The following is a 22,818-nucleotide window of genomic DNA, read 5'->3' on the forward strand; positions in this document are numbered from 1 at the left end:
CCAACATGCATCCTCACTGTGCCCACCTCCAGCCTTCCCTGCTGTCTCTTGGAGAGCTCCTGCATAACACTGATGACCCTGATGTTGTCTGGGGATACCTCAAACAGGCTGGCCAGATTCAACACCACGTTCTGCTCATAAAACTCATCTTCCTTCACCATGAGACCACTGGTGAGGGTGATCATGGGCATGGTCTTGATGTCAAGGATGTGGCCTTCACACAGCACCACATGGACCAACTTAGCACTGCGCTGGAAGAAGCTGGTCCCCATTGCCTGCAGGGGAGGGTCTGGGTGAGCTGGAGAGGTGGCGACAGAGACAGGCATGGCATAATAGTGTTTCCCTTGCCTAAAACTATCAGGGAGAGCTATGACAAAACTGACAGGGAGAGACATGACAAGACTGACAGGGAGGCCTGACAAAACTGACATGGAGACATGACAAGACTGAGAGGGAGGCATGACAAAACTGACAGGGAGGCACAACAAAACTGACATGGGGACATGACAAAATTGAGAAAGGCATAACAAAACTGACAGTGAGAGGCATGACAAAACTAAACAGATAGGGAGGCATGACAAAACTGACAGGGAGAGGCAAGGCTGAGTGGTTGTTCTGTTACCAGCAGGAAGAGACAAGGCAGAGCAGTTGGTCCTTTGCCCCAAACTGACAGGGCAAAGTACAGAGCTCCAGTGCCTCAAACAACACAAAACAACACACAGCCATTCCTTATATTCCCTACACAACACAACACACAGTCATTCCTTACATTCCCAACACAATGCAACACAACACACAACCATCCCTTACATTCCAAACACAACACGACACAACACAACACAGCACACAGCCATCCCTTACATTGTCCAACATGGGAAGGAAAGCCTGAGGATGGGTGGGGTTCTCAGGCAACAGCTTGTAGCCGGCTGCAGAGGTGTTGAGGTTGGCTGGGGGAACAAAGACACCATCCACATAGGTGTCATAACGCTGAGGCTTTGGGTAGATGAGCAGGACAACGGCCTCAGAGGATGGACTGTGTGGCAGGTGCAGACGCAGCACCTGAAGATGTGATGTGAGTGGAGGGTCAGTGTGGTGAGGTTAGGTTAGAGATGCAGCTCCTGAAATAATAATTGATTGGGTTAAGTTAGATTAGGTTGGCTTAGTGTTGGGTGAGATTGTGCTAGGTTGTGAGGTTAGGCTGGGTTAAATGATGTTAGGTTATGCGTCAAAAAGATTGGTGTAAATTGCCTGCTGTTTATCTTCAATTACTATTATTATTATACCACTTAAAAATTACTACAACTACTATTACCATAGCTACAATCACTGTCTACTATTACTACTACCACCATTACAAACACTACAACACCATTACAAGCACCACAGCAGTACCTGAAGGGGCATGCTGGTCATGGCCATCTCATATGTCATCCCTGTTGCCACAACGGAGAAGAAGGTTGAGATTTGCTCCTGATACATGCAGCCAGCACACCAGCCTCTGTCCATCTGTCCATTGAGGAGGGCCACGTACCCACTAGGGCCTGGAGGAGGAGGAGGAGGAGGAGGAGGAGGAGGAGGAGGAGGAGGAGGAGGAGGAGGAGGAGGAGGAGGAGGAGGAGGAGGAGGAGGAGGAGGCATTAGTAACACTCACAAAAAATCCCATGTGGAATTGACAATCTGGTAGATTTATAAGGACAAGATAAAAAAAAAGTGGCTTGTGTTGGCAATGAGGGTGATGGGGGAGAGGCGCCGCACCTCAGTGTCTGTGTCCATGCTTTCAATGATCATGAGGCGGTGATGCAGTGAGAGGCACTTCCATGCCTGCCATGATGGAACCACAACACAGGAAGCATCATGGACAATGCCTGTGGGATGAGACAAAAGGAGAGTACGGGGAGTGGTAAGGGATCTCAAACAACAACAGGTCTTTAATTTTTTAACTGCCTGATTTGGGTGCAGTGTGTGTGTGTGTGTGTGTGTGTGTGTGTGTGTGTGTGTGTGTGTGTGTGTGTGTGTGTGTGTGTGTGTGTGTGTGTGCGCAAGTGTGTGTTGCAGAGCTGTGTGTATATCTGACACACACACACACACATCAACGACGCCCTCACCGACACCCCCCATCGCTGGAAGTATGTGGACGACTGCACCGTGGGCGTCCCAGTTTCCAACAAGAACCCGGACTACTCGCCACTGCAAGCAATTCTGGAGCGACTGCAGACGTGGACAGAGGAGAGCAGGATGACCATCAACCACAGCAAAACTGTGGTGATGCATTTCTGTACCTCCTCTGTACCAGTGCCCCCTCCCCGGCTCACAGTGGGCCCTCACCCCCTCCAGGTGGTCCAATGTGCCAAGCTTCTCGGAGTCACGGTGGACGACCAGCTGACCTGGAAGCAGCATGTCGCCAGCACCGTGAGATCAGCTACCTACAGGCTGTACATGCTGCGCAGACTCAGGTCGCTGGGGACGCCGACAGATGAGTTAAGGGGGGTGTACCTCACCTTCATCCTCCCCAAACTCATGTACGCCTCCCCAGCGTGGTCCTCCTCCCTCACACACACTCAACAGCTACAGCTAGAGAGTGTGCAGAAAAGGGCGTGCAGGGTCATCCTTGGCCCTGCATACACTACCTATGAAGAAGCCCTGACCACCCTGAGTCTGTCCAGAATATCCACCAGGCACCGAGAGGCTCTGGAGAAGTTTGGGAAGGGACTACTGCATCATCCGCGTCTCAGAGACATGCTGCCGCCCGACGCGCCTCGCCCTGTCCGTGCCACCAGACACCACAACAAAATAACGCCCCTGAAGGCGCCGCGCACGGACCGGTACAGACTCAGTGCGATTCCCACCATGGTGCGAGCCATCAATCAATAGTATTTCCCTCCTAGATTAGTCTTACCGTTAGGATTAATGTTAAGTTTTTCCCCATCCCCTATGTACATTTTCAGTTTGTCAACTGCCTAACTAATAAACCGTTTATTATTATTATTATTATTATTATTATTACACACACACACACACACACACACACACAAAGTTTGCAATGTAGGTACAAGCAGAAGAGATAATTAGTGGGTCTTGGAGGTTGTCTGGAGATGAAGAATATAAAAATGTATGGATAAACAGGGATATGGATGAGATTGAAAGGTTGAAGCAAAAGGAGCTGATAGATGAGGCTAAACAAAAAGACAAACAACAAAAAGAGAAGTTTTTCTGAAGAGTAAGAGACATGAGAATAAAGAAATGGTACATCAAACAGTATGTTATACTAATGTAAATGGATTAATGTCAACAAAGATGGAATTAAATGAGTTATTAAACAGAACCACACCAGATGTTGCTGTATTATGTGAGACAAAATGGAAAAATGAATCGGGAACTCCTGACACTGGTAAATATGATTTATGGATGAAAAACAGAAGTGACAAGGGAGGAGGGGGGGAGTGATCATTCTGACTAAAAAGTGTGTTGAAGTGGGGAGGGTAATAAAAAGTGAAGACAAGTCTGAAATTCTACAAGTGATGATTAGAAGTGGAAAAGAAAGGATAATGAATTATGTAGGAGTGTATGTGCTTGGCAAAAAGAAGAGCATGAAGAGACGTTGGTAGATGTGTTAAAAGGTCTTGAAAAGATAGTGATGGAAAGTAGTGATATAGTTATTGTTGGTGATTTTAGTTGTAAGGAGATAAAGTGGGAAACACTGACAACTACTAGAAGTGAGACCTCATGGAGTAATAGACTGTTAACCTGAACAGTGGAAAACTTGATGACTCAGTGGGTAGACTGTGATATAAGATTTAGTGGAAGAGATAGACCATCAAGACTTGATTTAGTATTTACCAAGGACATGGAAATAATTGAAACAATACACTATGATAGCCCTCTAGGTAAAAGTGATCACATGTTGATGGAATTTAATTTGAAAAATGAAAATGTAATTAATCACTGATGAAAATTATAAGGTAAGAAGATTTAAATATAGTAAAGATGATTTTGAAAAATTAAGAAAGTAGTTTGTTGCCATGGGCTGGAAAGACTTTGAAGATGTAGATGTTCCAGAAAATGAGATGAATTTATAAGGAAATATAATTCTGCTGTGGAGAAATTTGTACCTAAAGGAGGAGTGAGATGTAGAAAGGGTAAAGAATGGTTCAATACATAATGCAAAGAAACTACAAATTGTAAATCAAATGGTTGGAATAGATGGAAGAAGAGGAAAACTGAGAGCAGATGGGAGGAATATACTGATGCTAGAAACAAGTACATTGAGATAATAAGAATGGAGAAAAGAAACTACAAAAGAGATATAATAGATAAGTGTATAAATGAACCCAAACAGGACATGGTGGATGTTATGAACAATAGTTTCAGATTGTTATTTACTGTGGAAGGGGAGTTTGATGCTGGAAGGGATAAGTTGGTGAGATATATACTGAGTGCAGTCCCAGTCAGTTATGAGGAAATACTTAAGATGATGGAAAAACTTGAAGTAATTAAAGCATCTGATCCAGATGGAGTACCAAACAAGATATTGAAGACCAGTGTCCTTGAATAGTGTTTTTTTTTTTTTTATGTAGGAGGGACACTGGCCAAGGGCAACGAAAATCCAATAAAAAAAAAAAAAGCCCACCGAGATGCCAGTCCCAGAAAAGTAAAAAAATTGAAGGATAAGTGTCTTGAAACCTCCTTCTTGAAGGAATTCAATTCATAGGAAGGTGGAAATACAGAAGCAGACAGGGAGTTCCAGAGTTTACCAAAGAAAGGGATCAAAAATTGAATATAATGGTTAACTCTTGCATTAGAGAGGTGGACAGAATAGGGGTGAGAGAAAGAAGAGTCTTGTGCAGCAAGGCTGTGGGAGGAGGGGAGGCATGCAGTTAGCAAGATCAGAAGAGCAGTTAGCATGAAAATAGCAGTAGAAGACAGCTAGAGATGCAACATTGCGGCGATGAGAAAGGCTGAAGACAGTAAGTTAGAGGAGAGGAGTTGATGAGACGAAAACCATTTTATTCCACCCTGTCTAGAAGAGCGGCATGAGTGGAACCTCCCCAGACATGTGAAGAATACTCCATACATGAACGGATAAGGCCCTTGTACAGAGTTAGCAGCCGGGGGATGAGAAAAACTGGCAGAGACATCTCAGAACACCTAACTTCATAGAAGCTGTTTTAGCTAGAGATGAGATGTGAAGTTTCCAGTTCAGATTATAAGTAAAGGACAGACCGAGGATGTTCAGTGTAGAAGAGAGGGACAGTTGAGTGTCACTGAAGAAGAGGGGATAGCTGTCTGGAAGGTAGTGTTGAGTTGATAGATGGAGGAATTGAGTTTTTGAGGCATTGAACAATACCAAGTTTGCTTGGTACCAAATACCAAATTTGGTTTACAAGGTCATTCATGAATAATACGAAGAGAGTGGGTGACAGGACAGAACCCTGAGGAACACCACTGTTAATAGATTTAGGAGAACAGTGACCGTCTACCACAGCAGCAATAGAACGGTCAGAAAGGAAACTTGAGAGAAAAATAGAAGCCATAGGGGGGTAATTTGGAAATCAAGACTTCGTGCCAGACTCTATCAGGAGCTTTTGATATGTCCAAGGCAACAACAAAAGTTTCACCAAAATCTCTAAAAGAGGATGACCAAGACTCAGTAAGGAAAGCCAGAGGATCACCAGTAGAGCAGCTTTGACGGAACCCATACTGGGAATCAGATAGAAGTTTGTGAAGTGACAGATGTTTAAGTATCTTCCTGTTGAGGATAGATTAAAAAACTTTAGATAGGCAGAAAATTAAAGCAATAGGACAGTAGTTTGAGGGATTAGAACGGTCGCCCTTTTTAGGAACAGGTTGAATGTAGGCAAACTTTCAGCAAGAAGGAAAGGTAGATGTTGACAAACAGTGCTGAAAGAGTTTGACTAGGAAAGGTGCAAGCACGGAGGCACAGTTTCGGAGAACAATAGGAGGGACCCCATCAGGTCCATAAGCCTTCCGAGGGTTTAGGCCAGCAAGGGCATGGAAAACATCATACTGAAGAATTTTAATAGGTAGCATGAAGTAGTTAGAGGGTGGAGGAGAGGGAGGAACAAGCCCAGAATCGTTCAAGGTAGAGTTTCTAGCAAAGGTTTTAGCAAAGAGTTCAGCTTTAGAAATAGATGTGATGGTAGTGGTGCTATCTGGTTGAAATAAAGGAGGGAAAGAAGAAGAAGAAGCAAAGTTATTGAAGATATTTTTGGCTAGATGCCAGGAGATATTTTTGGCTAGATGTCAGAGAGTCATGAGGGTAGTTAGATCTTGAAAGATTTTGACACTTTCTATTAATGAAGGAGTTTTTGACTAGTTGGAGAACAGACTTGGCATGGTTCCGGACAGAAATATAAAGTGCATGAGATTCTGGTGATGGAAGGCAAAAGTACCTTTTGTGGGCCACCTCTCTATCATGTATAGCACGAGAACAAGCTGTGTTCAACCAAGGTTTGGAAGGTTTAGTCCAAGAAAAAGAGAGAGGAATGAATATATGCCTCCATGCCAGACACTATCACCTCTGTTATGCGCTCAGCACACAAAGACGGGTCTCTGACACGGAAGCAGTAGCTATTCCAAGGAAAATCAGCAAAATACCTCCTCAGGTCCCCCCAACTAGCAGAGGCAAAACGTCAGAGGCACCTTTGCTTAGGGGGATCCTGAGGAGGGATTGGAGTGATAGGACAAGATACAGATATGAGACTGTGATCGGAGGAGCTCAATGGATTAGAGAGGGTGACAGCATAAACAGAAGGATTAGAGGTCAGGAAGAAGTCAAGAATGTTGGGCATATCTCCAAGATGGTCAGAAATACAAGTAGGGTGTTGCACCAATTGCTCTAGGTCGTGGAGGATAGCAAAGTTGAAGGCTAGTTCACCAGGATGGTCAGTGAAGGGAGAGGAAAGCCAAAGCTGGTGGTGAACACTGAAGTCTCCAAGAATGGAGATCTCTGCAAAAAGGGAAGAGTGTCAGAATGTGCTCCACTTTGGAAGTTAAGTAGTCAAAGAATTTCTTAAAGTCAGAGGAGTTAGGTGAGAGATATACAGCACAGATAAATTTAGTTTGAGAGTGACTCTGTAGTCGTAGCCAGATAGTGGAAAACTCGGAAGATTCAAGAGCATGGACATGAGAGCAGGTTAAATTGTTGTGCACATAAATCCAACATCCAGCTTTGGATTGAAAATGAGGATAGAGAAAGTAGGAGGGAACAGAAAAGGGGCTACTGTCAGTTGCCTCAGACACCTGAGTTTCAGTGAGGAAAAGAAGATGAGGTTTAGAAGAGGAGAGGTGGTGTTCTACAGATTGAAAATTAGATCTTAGATCACAAATGTTGCAGAAGTAAATGAAGAAAAAATTGAGGGGGTGTCAAGATACTTAGGGTCATCATCAGCAGAGCAGTCCAACCAGGGGACATTTGTGGTCCCCTCCCCAGATGAGGACTCCAAAGCTGGTGTAGGAGTTGCCATGAATTTTGAAATTTTGAGTGAAGGTTGTGTGTGTTATTAGGTGCTTGTAGTTTTGTGTGGAGGAAGAGAGTTGTCTTTATAGGGCAGGCTGTGACTGCCCCCTTGTGTTGTGAGACACAAAAGGAAAAGTTCAGTGAGGTCACAGCTAGTTTAATGATAAGTTCACAGTACCCCCTGATCCAGTGCTTTAGACCTCACTGGGAGTAATTATTGTTTTAGCAGGTGTCTACTGCCTCTTCCTGAAGGAAAATTATGTGAAAGAACAATAAAGGAAAGATGGATGGAACACTTGGAAAAAGATGAAGTTTTAGTAAATTGTCAATTTGGATTTAAAAGGGGAAGATCATGCTCCATAAACTTACTGTCCTTTCATTCAAGGATAGTTAATATTGTGCAGGAGAGAGACGGATGGGTGGATGGTGTCTACTTAGACTTGAAGAAAGCAAAGTACATCCCAAAGATTGCTAAGGAAGATTAAAAAATTATGGAAAATTTGGAGGAAGACAGCTGGAGTGAATGGAGGATTATCTGGATGATAGAGAGATGAGAACTGTAATACAAGACCAGAATTCATCTTGGCTAAAAGTAACTAGTGGTGTCCCACAGGGGTCAGTTTTAGGACCGATAAAGTTTGTAATATATGTGAACGACATAAATGAAGAAACAGATAGTTATATGAACTTATTTGCAGATGATGCTAAACTGATGAGAAGGATAGATAATGTAAATGACTGTATGGTACTGCAAGATGATTTAAATAAGATAAATAGATGAAGTAAATCTTGGCAAATGGAATTCCATTTGAGTAAATGCAAAGTAATGGAGTTTGGTAAGAGTAAGAAAAGAATACAATATTATTATGATATGGATGGTGTGAAGATAAAGAAGTCAAAAGAGGAAGTAGATTTGGGAGTAACAGTTACTGAAAATTTGACACATTGATAAAATTACTGGAGACAGTGAAATTGTTAAAAAGAATAAGAATGGCACTCATATTTGGAAGAAGAAATGATAAAAAGTTGTGGATTTCCATGATAAGACTAAGATTGGAATATGCAGCAGTGGTGTGGTCTCATCATACAAAGAGGAATATAATAAAATTAGAAAAAGCAAAAAGAGCAGTCACTAAGATGGTTTCAGAGTTGAGTAAATTGACCTATGAAGAGAGATTAAGAATGTTGGAAATTCCTACCCTTGAAAATAGGAGAGAGAGAGGAGATTTAATAAACATCTATAGAATGATAAATGGTATGGAAAATGTGAAGAAAGAAGGTTTTTATAAATTTAGACACACAGAGTACAAGTGGTCACAGCAAGAAGTTGAAGAAAGTTAACTGTAGAAGAGACATTAAGAAGTATAGTTTTCCTCACTGAAATGAGAACAAATGGAATGAACTCAGTGAAGACGTTGTCAATGCCGAAACTGTCAGTGCTTTTAAAACCAAACTGATAGATACAGGGACGGGGTACTATGAGATTACTCCCCTCCCGTACACCACAACTAGGTAAACACAACTAGGTAAATACACACACACACACACACACACACACACACACACACACACACACACACACACACACACACACACACATGGAAGAGAGAGAGAGAGAGAGAGAGAGAGAGAGAGAGAGAGAGAGAGAGAGAGAGAGAGAGAGAGAGAGAGAGAGAGAGAGAGAGAGAGAGAGAGAGAGAGAGAGAGAGAGAGAGAGAGAGTGTGGGCTCGCTCACTCTGAGTTGCCAAACATCATTTCAAGACATATGGGTGCAAAATACAGGCTGCCAAGATTAAAAAGAGCCTTCATATCATATGATGTAAGTCACAGTTACATGCTGTTCATCATATGATAAATGTTGCAGTTTATGGGTTAAGGACATTAACCTAACATAACCAGACCTAAACCTTAATAGAAAAAATAAAGAGTCCAAGGTGTGGTTTGCAGACCTCCTCTTCCTCATCCTCAAAGGGTACTGGTGCCATCGATTGTTCAGCACTCAACTAATTTTGGCAAAACACTGTGCAATCTTAAGAATTGTATGCCTTGCTTATGGAACTGCATGATAAAATCCAAGTATTTAAATTTGTGTGCACTGCACTCAGTTGCCATTGTGACATTGAGTACCCTTGTGGGTAACTAGCTGACTGCTGTGGCTGCAACATATACACATGGTGACTGGCTGAAAATAAATGATGCATTGCCTGGAAGTAAATGACATTTAACGACATTCTAATGTCATTAAAAGTACAGTTCTCATTTGCTGAACAAAAGAGATGCAAGAGAGCATGAATCATTACATACTGGAAACAAACATACAAACACATGCATCACACTATATCTCTCCAAGTAAACCCTGTCAGCATGGACTTACAATTTGTGACGCAGTGTACGATGGATCACGTCACTAATGTAACCGTGAGTGACCCTAAAACAACCCTCACACCCATATTGTACAGTATGTATTCATCACCAATATCCACATAATTTAGCTGCTTCATGAGGAGCTGCTATATCTAAGATTATTCAATGTCACTATCTCCTTTTGAAAAAACATAATATTTTGAGCAGTAAAAAAATTTATCTCAGTCTGAAAAATTATCATGATCAACATATTTACCAAGAAGTGGCCCCAAAAAACAGGTATACACTGTCACTCTATTGCAGTGTCTTGCATTGGCTAATGATCATAGGGGCCTTCCTGGGGAGGGAGTGGGAAGATGGCTAATGTGGGAAAGGAAGGGGTAAAAGAGAGGGCTGGGGCTCACCTGCACTGATGTTGCTTGGTCAACTTCACATAAGGGTCATTTAGCTGTCTTGTCAACCAGTCCTGTGAGCTTTTACTTTTTCCTCTCAGATTTTTAGGCACAGTCTAGTAAGCAGCACATGATGTACAAGAGTAACAGCTGCCTTGTACAGTGGCAGTGTGTCTTGAAGCCATCACTCCCACTACCCTGTTGTGTTCTTGTTCTTGTTGGGGATTTGAGGGGCTGTGCAGGCTGTGGTGCCACAACCTCTAGAGGCCTGGAGGTACTGGCAGCAGGCAAGTTATCCAGTTATATTCTGGTGAGCTGCTGGAGGAAGACCCTGGTATGATTAAGTGTCTTGAAAGCCAAGCTGGGGTCTTGGAAACCACCCAAGAGGTCTGCTAGTGATGGCCTGTGGATGTGGAGTAATAACACTGAGTGGAGAAGAGCAGTGTGGTGGGAGAGGTGGTGAGAAGGACTGGGTGGGAACTGGCTCCAGAATGCATGTTGCAAATGTTTAAAATATGTATGCAATCATTAACATTATTTTGGAAGTCTTGCAAATGATATCTACGAATGAACAAAATATTGTTTTTGATGACATAAAACGCACCTTTTTTCTCCCCCAAAAACGTCTCAGAAAATGAGCCTGCATCTTATAAGACCAAGGTTCAGCTTTGGGACAGTGGCCAGTGGTAAGTCTGTGGCAACAGTGGCCCTTAGATCAAATCCCAAACATCTTCACACACATAAACAAAGTGATGATCAATTCTATACCACAAAAACAACTCTTTTTTACAAGATAACAATGCATAACAGGTCATACTTACTAGTAATTCACATAAAATAACACCAGTCAGGAAGAAATTAGGTGATGACTCTTACATTTCATGTACCAAAACAAACTTGCAGTTGGTTGCAAACCAAACCTGGTGACAGCTGCAGGATTCACTGCGTTTCTTAGTATGATGCCATTATTCCTTAGGTAAGACACACCTCCATACAACTGGAATTGTACCTATCTTTTAAGATTCTTACCTTGCATACATGTTCAACAAAACTTGAAGCTAATGAGAAACTATTGCATTCTTAAAAAATAGCTTACTACCTAACAAAATAAAAGATTTTATAAGTGAAGAGAGTGTCATGAAGTAGGGTGACTCACAGTGATGGTTTGTACTGAATATTTCAAATAAAAATACATTGTAGAGAATAAGGTGAATCTGTTTTCACACATCCTTATGCTTTGAAAATGTACTAAAATATACAACTAGGATCATGTGTAGGATGATGATAAAAAAATGTGATGTACAAACTTTATTACAATCTGGCCTCTGACAATGTCACTGTCTATGCCACATTTGTTTACATCTCACAGCAGAATTAGTCTAAATACTGGTGTTGGTAGGTCCTAGCAAATATTAAGGTTTTTTAAATGTAAAATATTGAGATCTAATAAGGATCTGAATACATATAAGAGGGCTTCAAATGTCAGGTGAAACCCTCCACTTCATATTCAGAGCTTAAACCTGTTTACTTACTTTTTTTTTTTTTTTTATGCCTGCCCAAACTGAGGTGCGTCTTATTGAGTCCATGTGTCTTATAAGCCATTAATTATGGTATAATGAAATACGAATAAGTGTCTGCATCCAGCATTTGAAGAAATTGCATAAACAATATGAAAATATTTCATTCATGCTGGCTAATATTAGGCACTGATTTAGTGTTGTCATAAGCTCAAAAGTTTTTTGTACTCCGATTGGTGTATATATATATATATATATATATATATATATATATATATATATATATATATATATATATATATATATATATATATATATATATATATATATATATATATATATTTACACAAGCCCAGTGACACATCATAAAGAGTTAAGACTGCTAAACAGAGAGGGAAACCTGTGACCATAGTCCTCATGAGTAAATAAAAAAAACTTATGTCCGTAGATATGCAAAATAACTTGTTTGCTGATTGTACTACATGTAGCCCTTCATCTCTCAAATTATAATGCAATATTTTTCAGGTACCAAAGATTTTTCAAGGGGAGTGCATTAATGATGCATATATCGAGTTTGTCTAAATCTGAAATGTTTGAGGTGCATTTATCACATTTAAACCTAGTCAATTTCACATAAAGCAATGGCAATCAAGTGGAATAGAGAAGCTCCAGTGGGGAATTATATGAAACAGACATTTTCTGATGTTGCTGTATCATATGCTTAATTGCCATACTTTTAAACCTTCTGCCAATGCTGGTGATCACCTGGCCAAACTGCACCAGACAATCAAGATAGTGGGGAAGTCCTTACTTTCAAAAATCCAAAGTTCACCAAGGTTGTCAATCAGTGGGGTGGGCAAGCATGAGTGGTCACCAATGCTTACATCTCATATTCCTGCCCAACTCAGCACATCACTGACAGAAAAAAATGTATGAGAAACACGAATTTGTTTACATCTGCTGCAGTCACCATGGCAACCAGCAAAGAAGTGACGGTTTGTTGGGCTACTCCTTTATCATTTTTTGATAAGGAAATCCTCATTAACATGGTAAAAGAGCATATTAATGTAATAAATAACAAGAACACAAAGTTTTATACAGTAAACAAGAAGGCAATGGAGTGGTTAAGAAGTTTTGTGATGAGTGGGCATCACAAGACTCACCAGCACGTGAGGAAAATGTGAAAAAACATCAGAAATGGATGTGAAACATTGTTTGACATTGTTTATGATGTTATATAATGCATGGCAATATGAACTGGGTGACATTGATGTGTGTGTGTGTGTGTGTGTGTGTGTGTGTGTGTGTGTGTGTGTGTGTGTGTGTGTGTGTGTGTGTGTGTGTGTGTGTGTGTGTGTGTGTGTGTGTGTGTGTGTGTGTGTATTTACCTAGTTGTATTGTACAGGGCACGAGCCAAAGTTCATTTTGTCCTGTCTCCATAACCATGCTTATTCAGTTTCTCTTTAAACATGTGTACACCGTTTGCCAAAACCACTTCTTTCTTCGAATCATTCCAGATTTCAAGAGTTCGATACGGGAAACTATTTCTTGATGTAGCTCAAACATCCACTCTTTATTTTATTCTCAAACAGATGAGAAACACTGTTTATGAAGTTGTATAATGTATGACGTGAATAGGGTGATGTTGGTATCTGTGTGTGTGTGTGTGTGTGTGTGTGTGTGTGTGTGTGTGTGTGTGTGTGTGCGTGTGCATTGTACAGGGCACGAGCCAAAGTTTATTTTGTCCTGTCTCCATAACCATATTTATCCAGTTTCTCTTTAAACATGTGTACACTGTTTGCCACAACCACCTCTTCCTTCAAATCATTCCAGATTTCAACAGTTTGATACAGGAAGCTGCATTTCTTGGTGCCGCTCAAACATCCACTCTTCTTTATTTTCTTCCCATGTCCCCTCGCCCATCTCTCTCCCTCCTCCATCTGTGATAGCAAGTCAATTCGGTCTATTCTTCCTATATTGTTTACTAATTTGTACATTGTTATCAGGTCTCCTCTTATTCTTCTCTCTTGTAGTGTTGGTAATCCCATCTCTTCAAGTCTTTCTTCATAGCATAAGTCTTTCAGTTCTGGTACCATCTTTGTTGCTATCCTCTGTATTCTTTCCAGTTTCTGTATATCTTTTTTTCCTATTTGGAGCCCAAACTAACGCTGCGTGCTCCAATTTAGGTTATATCATTCTTGTTATAATTTTCTTCATTATTTCTCTATCTAAATAGTTAAATGCCACCCTAATGTCTGTTAAAAGGCTGTATGTAGAGCCAAATATTATGTTTATGTGCCTTCTTTTTCTTCATGAATTTTTTGTTATTATTTCTCTTCCCATTTTGTAATTCAATGAAGATATCTTTTTACTTTTTCCTATTTCCAACACATGGCATTTTCTGGCATTGAATTCTAGTTTCCATCTTTGGCTCTATGTATGTATCTTGTCAATATCCTTTTGTAACTCCTTGCAGTCATTTTCATCCTTTACTATTTTCATTATTTTTGCATCATCAGCAAAAAGGTTTATATAACTATTTAGATCCTCTGTCATATCATTTACATATATTTGAAACATAATAGGTGCCAACACAGATCCTTGTGGTACCTCACTTGTCACTTTGCGCCAACTTGAATTAGTGTCTCTGATTACTGTTCTCAATTCCCTCCCTTGTCAATAATCTTCTGTCTATCTCAACATTGCTCCCTTTAGCCCTCCTTCATTCTCTGACTTCCACATAAGACTTTTGTGTGGAACTTTATCAAATGCTTTTTTAGAGATCCAGGTGTACTGCACAAACCCATCCATCCCTCTCTTGCACTCCATCTATTACTCTTGTACAGAAGCTCAGTAGATTTGTGACACAGGATATCCCTTTCCTGAATCCAAATTGATTGCTTGCTTACAATACTTGTTAGTGCCACTAGTCTGTAATTCAATGGTTCCATTTAACTTCCCTGTTTGTATATTGGGACTTTGTTAGCTCTTTTCCATTCCCTTGGTACTTTTCCTTCTCTCAACAAGCTGTTAATTATATCCCATATGGGTTTTTCCATTTGTTCTCTGCATTCTTTTAATATCCATCCATTTACTTGATCTGGTCCCACAGCTTTTCTAACATCCAGCTCTTCAGCAGTTTCTTGATTTGTTGTCTCTTTACTTGTATTTCCTGTATTCCCTCATTCTGTGATACCACTTTCAGTGCCACAAAATCAGTTTCCTTTGTAAATGTGGACTGAAAACTCTCATTCATTAGTTCACTCATCTCCTCAGTAGTTTCATAAATTCTTCCTTCTCTTCTTAACTTGTTTATGTCATCCCTATGTTTCATTTTCCTGTTTATGTATCTGTAGAAGAGTTTGGGCTCTTCCTTGCATTTTCTTATTATCTCACTTTCAAAATTTCTTTCTTCTTCTTTTCTTATTATACCATATTCATTCCTTGCCTTTCTGTATTCTTCCCTAGTATTTGTGTTCAGTTGTCTCATCATTTCCTCCAAGCCCTGTCCTTTTTCCTTTTTGCTTCTACTCACCTGCCATTATACCATTCATGCTTCCAAATTTACACTTTATAACTTGGCACAAACTGTTGCACCCCCTCTCTATACTTACTCAAAAATATCTCATTTTTCTTGCACTACTTTACCTTTAAATAGTTCTTCCCAGTTAATTTCTCCATAAAATTTATTAAGTTCTGCAAAGTTTGCCTTAGAATAGTTCTGTCTCCCATTTCAAAATTGTTCATTCCTGTGCAACACTTTTTCCTCCTGTGGCATTATTTCTATTGTCACATGATCACTTCTTCCCAGTGGACTCAGACAATGTATACTTGGTCTACTTTCTGGGATTTTTTGTAAACACTACGTCCAACTGTGATGGTTCTTCTTCTTTGTATCTTGTAAGTTCGTTCACCCACTGTCTCATTGTATTCACCATCATGGTAAGCATGGTATGGTGGTGATATCACCATGCACTTTTTCACGTCTTTTCGTAGACGTCCAACCCTTCAGGAAGAAAACAGTTCATGCAGGGAAGCCACACAACGCCTGACTTCTGATCTCTCAAAAATTTCTGATCGGAGTAAAGCAAACTTGGTATTGTTCAATGCCTCAAAAACTCAATTCCTCCATCTATCAACTCAACACAACCTTCCAGACAACTATCCCCTCTTCTTCAATGACACTCAACTGTCCCCCTCTTCTACACTGAACATCTTTACTTATATTCTGAACTGGAAACTTCACATCTCATCTCTAGCTAAAACATCTTCTATGAAGTTAGGTGTTCTGAGACATCTCCGTTATTTTTTCTCACCCTTCCAGCTACTAACTCTGTACAGGAGCCTTATCTGTCTATGTATGGAGTATGATTCACATGTCTGGGGGATTCCACTCATACCAGTCTTCTAGACAGGATGGAATCAAAAGCTTTTCATCTCATCAACTCTCTTCTGTCTTCAGCCTCTTTCTCATTGCTGCAATGTTGCATCTCTAGCTGTCTTCTACCACTATTTTCATGCTAACTGCTCTTCTGATCTTGCTAACTGCACGTCTCCCCTCCTCCCATGGCCTCACTGCACAAGACTTGTTTCTCTCACCCCTGTTCTGTCCACCTCTCTAATGCAAGAGTTAACCAGTATTCTCAGTCAGTCACTCATCCCTTTCTCTGGTAAACTCTGGAACTCCCTGCCTGCTACTGTATTTCCACCTTCCTATGATTTGAACTCTTTCAAGAGGGAGGTTTCAAAACACATATCCTTCAATTCTTGACTACTACTTCTGACCCAATCCAGGTCTGGTATCACAGTGAGCTTTTTTTTTATTGGATTTTTGTTTCCCTTTGCCAGTGTCCCTCCTACATAAAAAAAAAATAAATAAGTAAATATATATGAAAAATAAGTTCACTCCATGACCCAACATTTTCTTTCACTTCCATCTTCTGCCAGTTCATTCCTTTAGTGTTGAAGCTGCCTACTAAAAGCACTTTGTTACTTTTCCTTATCATTTCCTGTGCTATTTCTTGTTTTTAGTTGTATAGTTTTATATCCATCAGTCTCCCATGCATTAGTTTTTGGTGGTACGTACATCACAGTAACTTTCCTTTTTTTCATTTCATTTGATCTTAATCACAACACTCAAAGTTTCTGCTATTCCATCGACATATTCCACTTCCTCAACAACAATATCCTCTTTTACCAATATCATTGTTCCTCTTCCTCCCTTTCCTTTTCTGTCTCTCCTCCATGCACTACAACCTTCCTTTGCAAATTCCAACTTTATTTCCTCTTAGTGTAATTTCCATTAAATAAACCACATCTGGTTTATTGTTCTTTAGGTAGCCTTTAAGTTCCATTTGGCTGAACACCAAACCATCTACATTAGTATACATAATCTTTAAACTTCTGCTTGGTGTGGTATCTTTGTGGCACCATTTCCTCACTTTCATGTCCACAACTTTCCAAGCAAATCTCCTCGCTTGTTCTTGTGTTCTCTCCTCATTTTTTGACTGGGCCTCTACTCTACTACTTTCCTCTACTTTATTCTTTCAGTTTACTTCTCTCTCCTTTATTCATATTTATTCATTCCTTCTACTTTAGCCAATTTTCTTGTTCTTTGCAAGACATATTTCACTGCTGTTTGTGCCATGAATCTTATTTTCATTGGTCTTGTTCCATTTTCATTGTATTTTTCAATCCTGTAAACCTCTTCAATTTGTTCAACTATCTCCTCTCATTCCTCTGCCACTTCTGCTATAATTTCCTTAGTCTTTTTTGCCTCTTCTTTCTCTCTAGCTATTTTCATTAGTAAGTTCTTCTCCTTGACCCCAAATACCACCACAAACATCTTTCTCTGTACGATGTCTCTCACAAGATTACTTTTTTCCTTTATTATTTTAATCAATTGCTTTTCCATGTCCTTATTGTGTTCCTGTTGCTGTTGCCTTATGATCTTATCTATATTCACCTTTTGTTGTTGTTCTCTCTCTTCTTTCCAACTTTTGACTTCTGCTGTCACTGACTCTTTCACTTTCCCAACCTTAATCTCTCTCTCTCTCTCTCTCTCTCTCTCTCTCTCTCTCTCTCTCTCTCTCTCTCTCTCTCTCTTGTAAAGCTTTCTTTAACTCCTCGTTCTCTTCCTTGAGTTTCTTGATTTCTTTATAGTACTTCTTGTTTAAGTTCACTATTATTGTCACCTCTTCTCTCAGTTCTTTGTTTTCTTTTTCTCTTTCCATCTTCCTCTTCTTCATCTCTATTATATCACTGGATATCTTTTTACATTGCCACCACCCACCTCTCTCTCTCTTCCTTCCATGTCTTTATTATTGCTAAGTTATGAATTTATCATATTTTCACATTTTCTTCAATTTTCCATATTTGTTTATTTGTATAAGCTACACTGAGGTCTTCTTCCTTGAAACCCTCAAAAATATTTGCTGTGTCCGCCACCATCTTCCTTCTTGGTATCACTGACAAGACAATGTTTACCCATACACTACTCTCCCATTCACCTTTTTGCTCACTTCCCAATTTACACTTCACTTCCCCTGCACTCACACATCACACAATTCCCTCTTATAGAGACAGGACTCAAGCTCGGGCACCCTGTACAACCAAAACTTAGGTAACTCCTTAGAGCTGCTGTGGATGTGTCCAATTAGCTGGGCAGCACAGTGTGTGTGTGTGTGTGTGTGTGTGTGTGTGTGTGTGTGTGTGTGTGTGTGTGTGTGTGTGTGTGTGTGTGTGTGTGTGTGTGTGTGTACTAACAATACAGGGTGTACCATGAATTAAGGTACATACCTTAGGATATGATAGTTCAACTAATCCTAAGTCAAAAATACTCTATACACACACATGTTGTTTGCTTTATTTTGTGAGAAATTAACCTGTAAGTTGTGTGTTGTGGGAGCGGCTTCCCTGGGATCAGTTTCCTGATGAAGGAAACTGTGGAGATCCACAGGAATAGCCAGCAAGATCCCTTCACCTAACACCAACGGATTTCTTTCCTTTGGGGACTCATGAAATCCTTGGTATACAAGAACAAATCACGTTACAGAGAGGAGTTGATTCACAGCATTAAGGAAGCTGCAGAGCAGATAAGGAATGACAGGAGCAAAAAGATGCACTTTGGCTATCACTTGATTGACAAGGCTTGCCATTTAAATGTCAAGATGATAACTGTCAAAGGGGATGACATTTGCAGTGAACTGCCATGTGTGTTTTAAAAAGTAGCACTGAATAACCGCTGTATTTCTGTGTTACCTGCACATTTTCTTCACTGGCACATACAAAAATTTAATCTGTTATTTGCTATTTCCTGTAAGGATTTGACTGCATACAATGTACACAAAAATTTATCAATTAATGCTACGCAGCATCACGCGAGTACGTAGCGAGCCAAGGAGGGGAGGAAGGAGGCGGAGGCACACCCAGGCAAGCAGCTCCCGCAACTCACAACTTAGCTACACATTAATTTCTCACAAAATAAAACAAAACAGCATATGTGTATAGAGTATTTTCAACTTAGAATTACTTGAACTATCATACCTAAAGTGTGTACCTAAACTTGCAGGACACCCTGTAAAAACTAAGCAAAACACAACAATCTACTGCTAAAACACAGGGCATTACAAGCTTAATTCCTATACAGTTATTTCCAGTAGTCAGGATAAAGTCAGGTTACACTGGTTTAGGTAACATAAGGTAAGACTAGATTCACATGTATACACGTGCAGGCACACTATATGTACACACCAGCATATGTGAGGAAATGGTACAGCCTCTCCTGGGAGTCCACGTACCTTCCTATCTTGGTCACTTCAGACGCGCCTCTTCTGGTAATGCAGACAGTGACATTCATTCGCCTCCAACAAAGGCCCTGTTATGAGAGTTAAGGATGTGAGGTAAGGCTACAGCTTGAAATGTGCATTCCCCAATATCCCAGTGCCTTTTCTTTATTAACAGGCTCTAATAGTGTTTGGAGCTCCCGTGATTGGAGTGGTAATTTAAAAGGCTTTAGTGGATGTTATTAGGGTTTTCAAGGGCATTTTCATGATTCAAGTAATGGTTTAATAAGGTTAGTAATAGTTTAACAGACTTTAATGGATGTTACCAGGGTTTTCAAGGGTGTTTTTATGATCAAGTAATGGTTTAATAATGCTAGTGACAGTTTAACAAGTTTCAGTGGATGTTGTCAGGGTTTGCAAGGATGTTTCTGTGATTCAAGTAATGGTTTAAAAGGGTTAATGATACTTTAACAGGTTTTAGCACATGTTGTTATGGTTTGCAAGGGTGTTTTCATGATTCCAGTAACAGATTAAGGAAGGACAGTGATTAAAACTAAACTAAAAACTCCACAACACATACTTGGTAAAAACATTCCCACTCTTAGCTTCACTGGAGACAAGATCAGTGTGGTCAAGCTTGCAGTGTTTGCTGTTGTGGAAACTGCCATGAAGATCCAAAAGAGAGCCTGGCAATGACCAAAGAAGAGCTACTGTCTCAATAGTAGGTGACCTTGCCCAGCCATACTAAGGAGAGAGTGACACAGGAGGATGAGGAGATGAGGAGATGAGACGAGGCATGAGAGAAACATGTAGAACTGGGAGAGAAAGGGAGGAGGAGATGTGTATGAGTGCAATACATGCTGTGGGTGTAAGGGGATGACCTCTAATGAATGGAAGAAGAGAATAGAGTGCGAGAGAGAGAGAGAGAGAGAGAGAGAGAGAGAGAGAGAGAGAGAGAGAGAGAGAGAGAGAGAGAGAGAGAGAGAGAGAGAGAGAGAGAGAGAGAGAGAGAGAGAGAGAGAGAGAGAGAGAGAGAGAGAGAGAATGAGAGCATGCAAGAACAGAAATAAATGGAGAGAAGAATACTGAAAGAGATGAGAGAATGAGTTAGTGCATGCAAAAATGAGAAAACATGCATAGACAAAAAATAAATGAAGGTCAGAATGATGAGAGAGAGAAGGATGAGAGGAGGAAGAGAAGAGATAAGTGGGGAGACGAATGCTGAGAGAGAAATCGGCGAGGTGATAAGACGCATCGTGGGTAAATGCGTCATGACGGTGGTCAAGGACGACGTAAGGAGGGCAGCGGGGAACCTGCAAGTATGTGCAGGACAGCAGGCAGGAGGGGAAGCCGCCATCCACGCTATGAGGGAAATGTTCAGTGAAGACAATTGTGAAGCGGTGTTATTAGTGGACGCCAAAAACGCTTTCAACACTATTAACAGAAAAACAATGCTTCACAACATTCGAGTAAAATGTCCCTCTCTGGCACAATATGTAGAAAACACATGTAGTGACCCCTCGGATTTGTACATATGTAGTAATAGCGGTAATAGTGTTAAGGTGTTAAAGTCCATGGAAGGGACAACACAAGGTGACCCAGTGGCCATGGCGATGTACGCCCTCGGACTTTCAGTGCTGCAACAAGTTATCTCATATGAGAAAACGAGTGTGAAGCAAGTGGCGTACGCGGATGACCTGTCAGGGGCCGGCAAAATAACAGACTTGAAAAAATGATGGGGCTTAGTGAACGACAATGGTCCCATCATAGGGTACACACCCAATGCCGCTAAGTCCGTCCTTATTGTAAAGCCTGAACACTATGACAGTGCAGTGGATAGCTTCAGTGGCAGTGGAGTTATAATAACAAAGGATGGACAACGGCATCTGGGTGCTGTCATCGGAACAGAGGAGTTCAAGAAGGAGTACATAGGAGAAAAGGTGAAGGAGTGGATACATGAGGTGGAAGTCCTGTCTGACATGGCCAGGACTGAGCCTCATGCAGCCTACTCTGCCTACACCCACGGCTTGCAGCATCGATGGAGATTCGCCATGCGCACCATCCCAGGCATCAGCCCTCTCCTTGCACCACTGGAGGTCTCGATAAGGAACACCTTCCTCCCAGCGTTACTGAGATACCACACCATCGGAGATGGGGAAAGGGCGCTGCTCGAACTTCCACCAAGACTGGGCGGGATGGGAATCACCTCCCCTGAGAAGTTGGCAACTGTGGAGAACCTCAACTCCCTCAAGCTCACCAGGTCCCTCACAGAGAAGATCATTGCTCAGGACGCACATGGTGAAATAGCCCAAAGTGCAGTCACTGAGCAAGGACAAATTATATCTAGAGATAGGCAACAACATCAACGAAACTGTCTCGAAGACCTGATAAACATCCTGCCTGCAACCACAGTGAGAAAAATCCTCACTGCACAGGAAACGGGAGCCTCTAACTGGCTAACGTCACTGCCCATCAGAGCGAAGGGCTTCAGCCTCAACAAACAAGAATTTGTCGACGCCATTGCTCTGAGGTACGGCTGGCCGATGGAAGGACTCCCCAGTACTTGTGTGTGTGGCTCCCCCAATGACGTCAACCACACCATGACGTGCAAAAAGGGGGGATTCGTATGTATCAGGCACGATGAGGTGAGAGATCTGACCGCCAGCATGCTCAGGGAGGTGTGCCACGATGTCTCCACTGAACCGACCCTCCTGCCGCTAGACGGCGAGCACCTGTGCTACAGAACAGCCAACACCACCACCGAGGCTCGAGTCGACGTCAGTGCACGAGGGTTCTGGACAAGGGGACAGAAAGCATTCATGGACATACGGATCTTTGACCCGATGGCCGCCTGTCACCACGAACTCTCCCTGGAGGCCGCCCACCGCAAGAATGAGCAGGAGAAGATCCGAGCGTATGGGGAGAGAATCCAACACGTTGACCAGGGCAGCTTCACACCTCTGGTCTTCACCACATATAGCGGGATGGGCTCCAAGGCTCAGTGCTTCTACTCAAGACTAGCCGACCTAATGGCAGAAAAGAAGCACCAGCCAAGGAGCCATGTCGTCGCATGGATGAGGTGCCGTCTCTCATTCTCCCTCCTCAGATCTGCCCTCCTGTGTCTCAGGGGGACAAGGCATTCCACTCCCATACCTGCAGACTTAGGAGGCCTCAACTGCGAGGCTACAGTGGTGGAGAGTGGCATAAGAGTAGATAGAGTAGAGGTAGAATGAATTTATAGTTAACAACTAATGTTTATATTATAGAGTATTAGATATGGTTG

At 41.4% G+C, this 22,818-nt stretch overlaps 1 protein-coding gene across 4 annotated transcripts in view; it reads right to left on the reverse strand.

The window, feature by feature from the left end:
• Nucleotides 1-22,818, reverse strand: part of LOC135113788 (uncharacterized) — a 45,193-nt gene that overhangs the window by 14,673 nt on the left and 7,702 nt on the right. Inside the window, exons 1-7 of one of the 4 annotated variants that reach the window (XM_064029394.1) lie at nt 20,116-21,466; nt 19,504-19,627; nt 10,247-10,637; nt 1,756-1,865; nt 1,393-1,541; nt 862-1,059; nt 27-275 (exon numbers count right to left, since the gene is read on the reverse strand). In XM_064029394.1, coding sequence (XP_063885464.1) covers nt 27-275; nt 862-1,059; nt 1,393-1,506 — 561 coding nt within the window. In that variant the 5' untranslated portion in view covers nt 1,507-1,541; nt 1,756-1,865; nt 10,247-10,637; nt 19,504-19,627; nt 20,116-21,466. Of the gene's footprint in view, nt 1-26; nt 276-861; nt 1,060-1,392; nt 1,542-1,755; nt 1,866-10,246; nt 11,223-19,503; nt 21,467-22,818 lie in introns of those variants that run through there. The other 3 variants (XM_064029392.1, XM_064029393.1, XM_064029396.1) reach the window with 3 other exon arrangements.

Source organism: Scylla paramamosain, chromosome 26 (assembly GCF_035594125.1).
Source record: "Scylla paramamosain isolate STU-SP2022 chromosome 26, ASM3559412v1, whole genome shotgun sequence".
Classification (NCBI taxonomy): domain Eukaryota; kingdom Metazoa; phylum Arthropoda; class Malacostraca; order Decapoda; family Portunidae; genus Scylla; species Scylla paramamosain.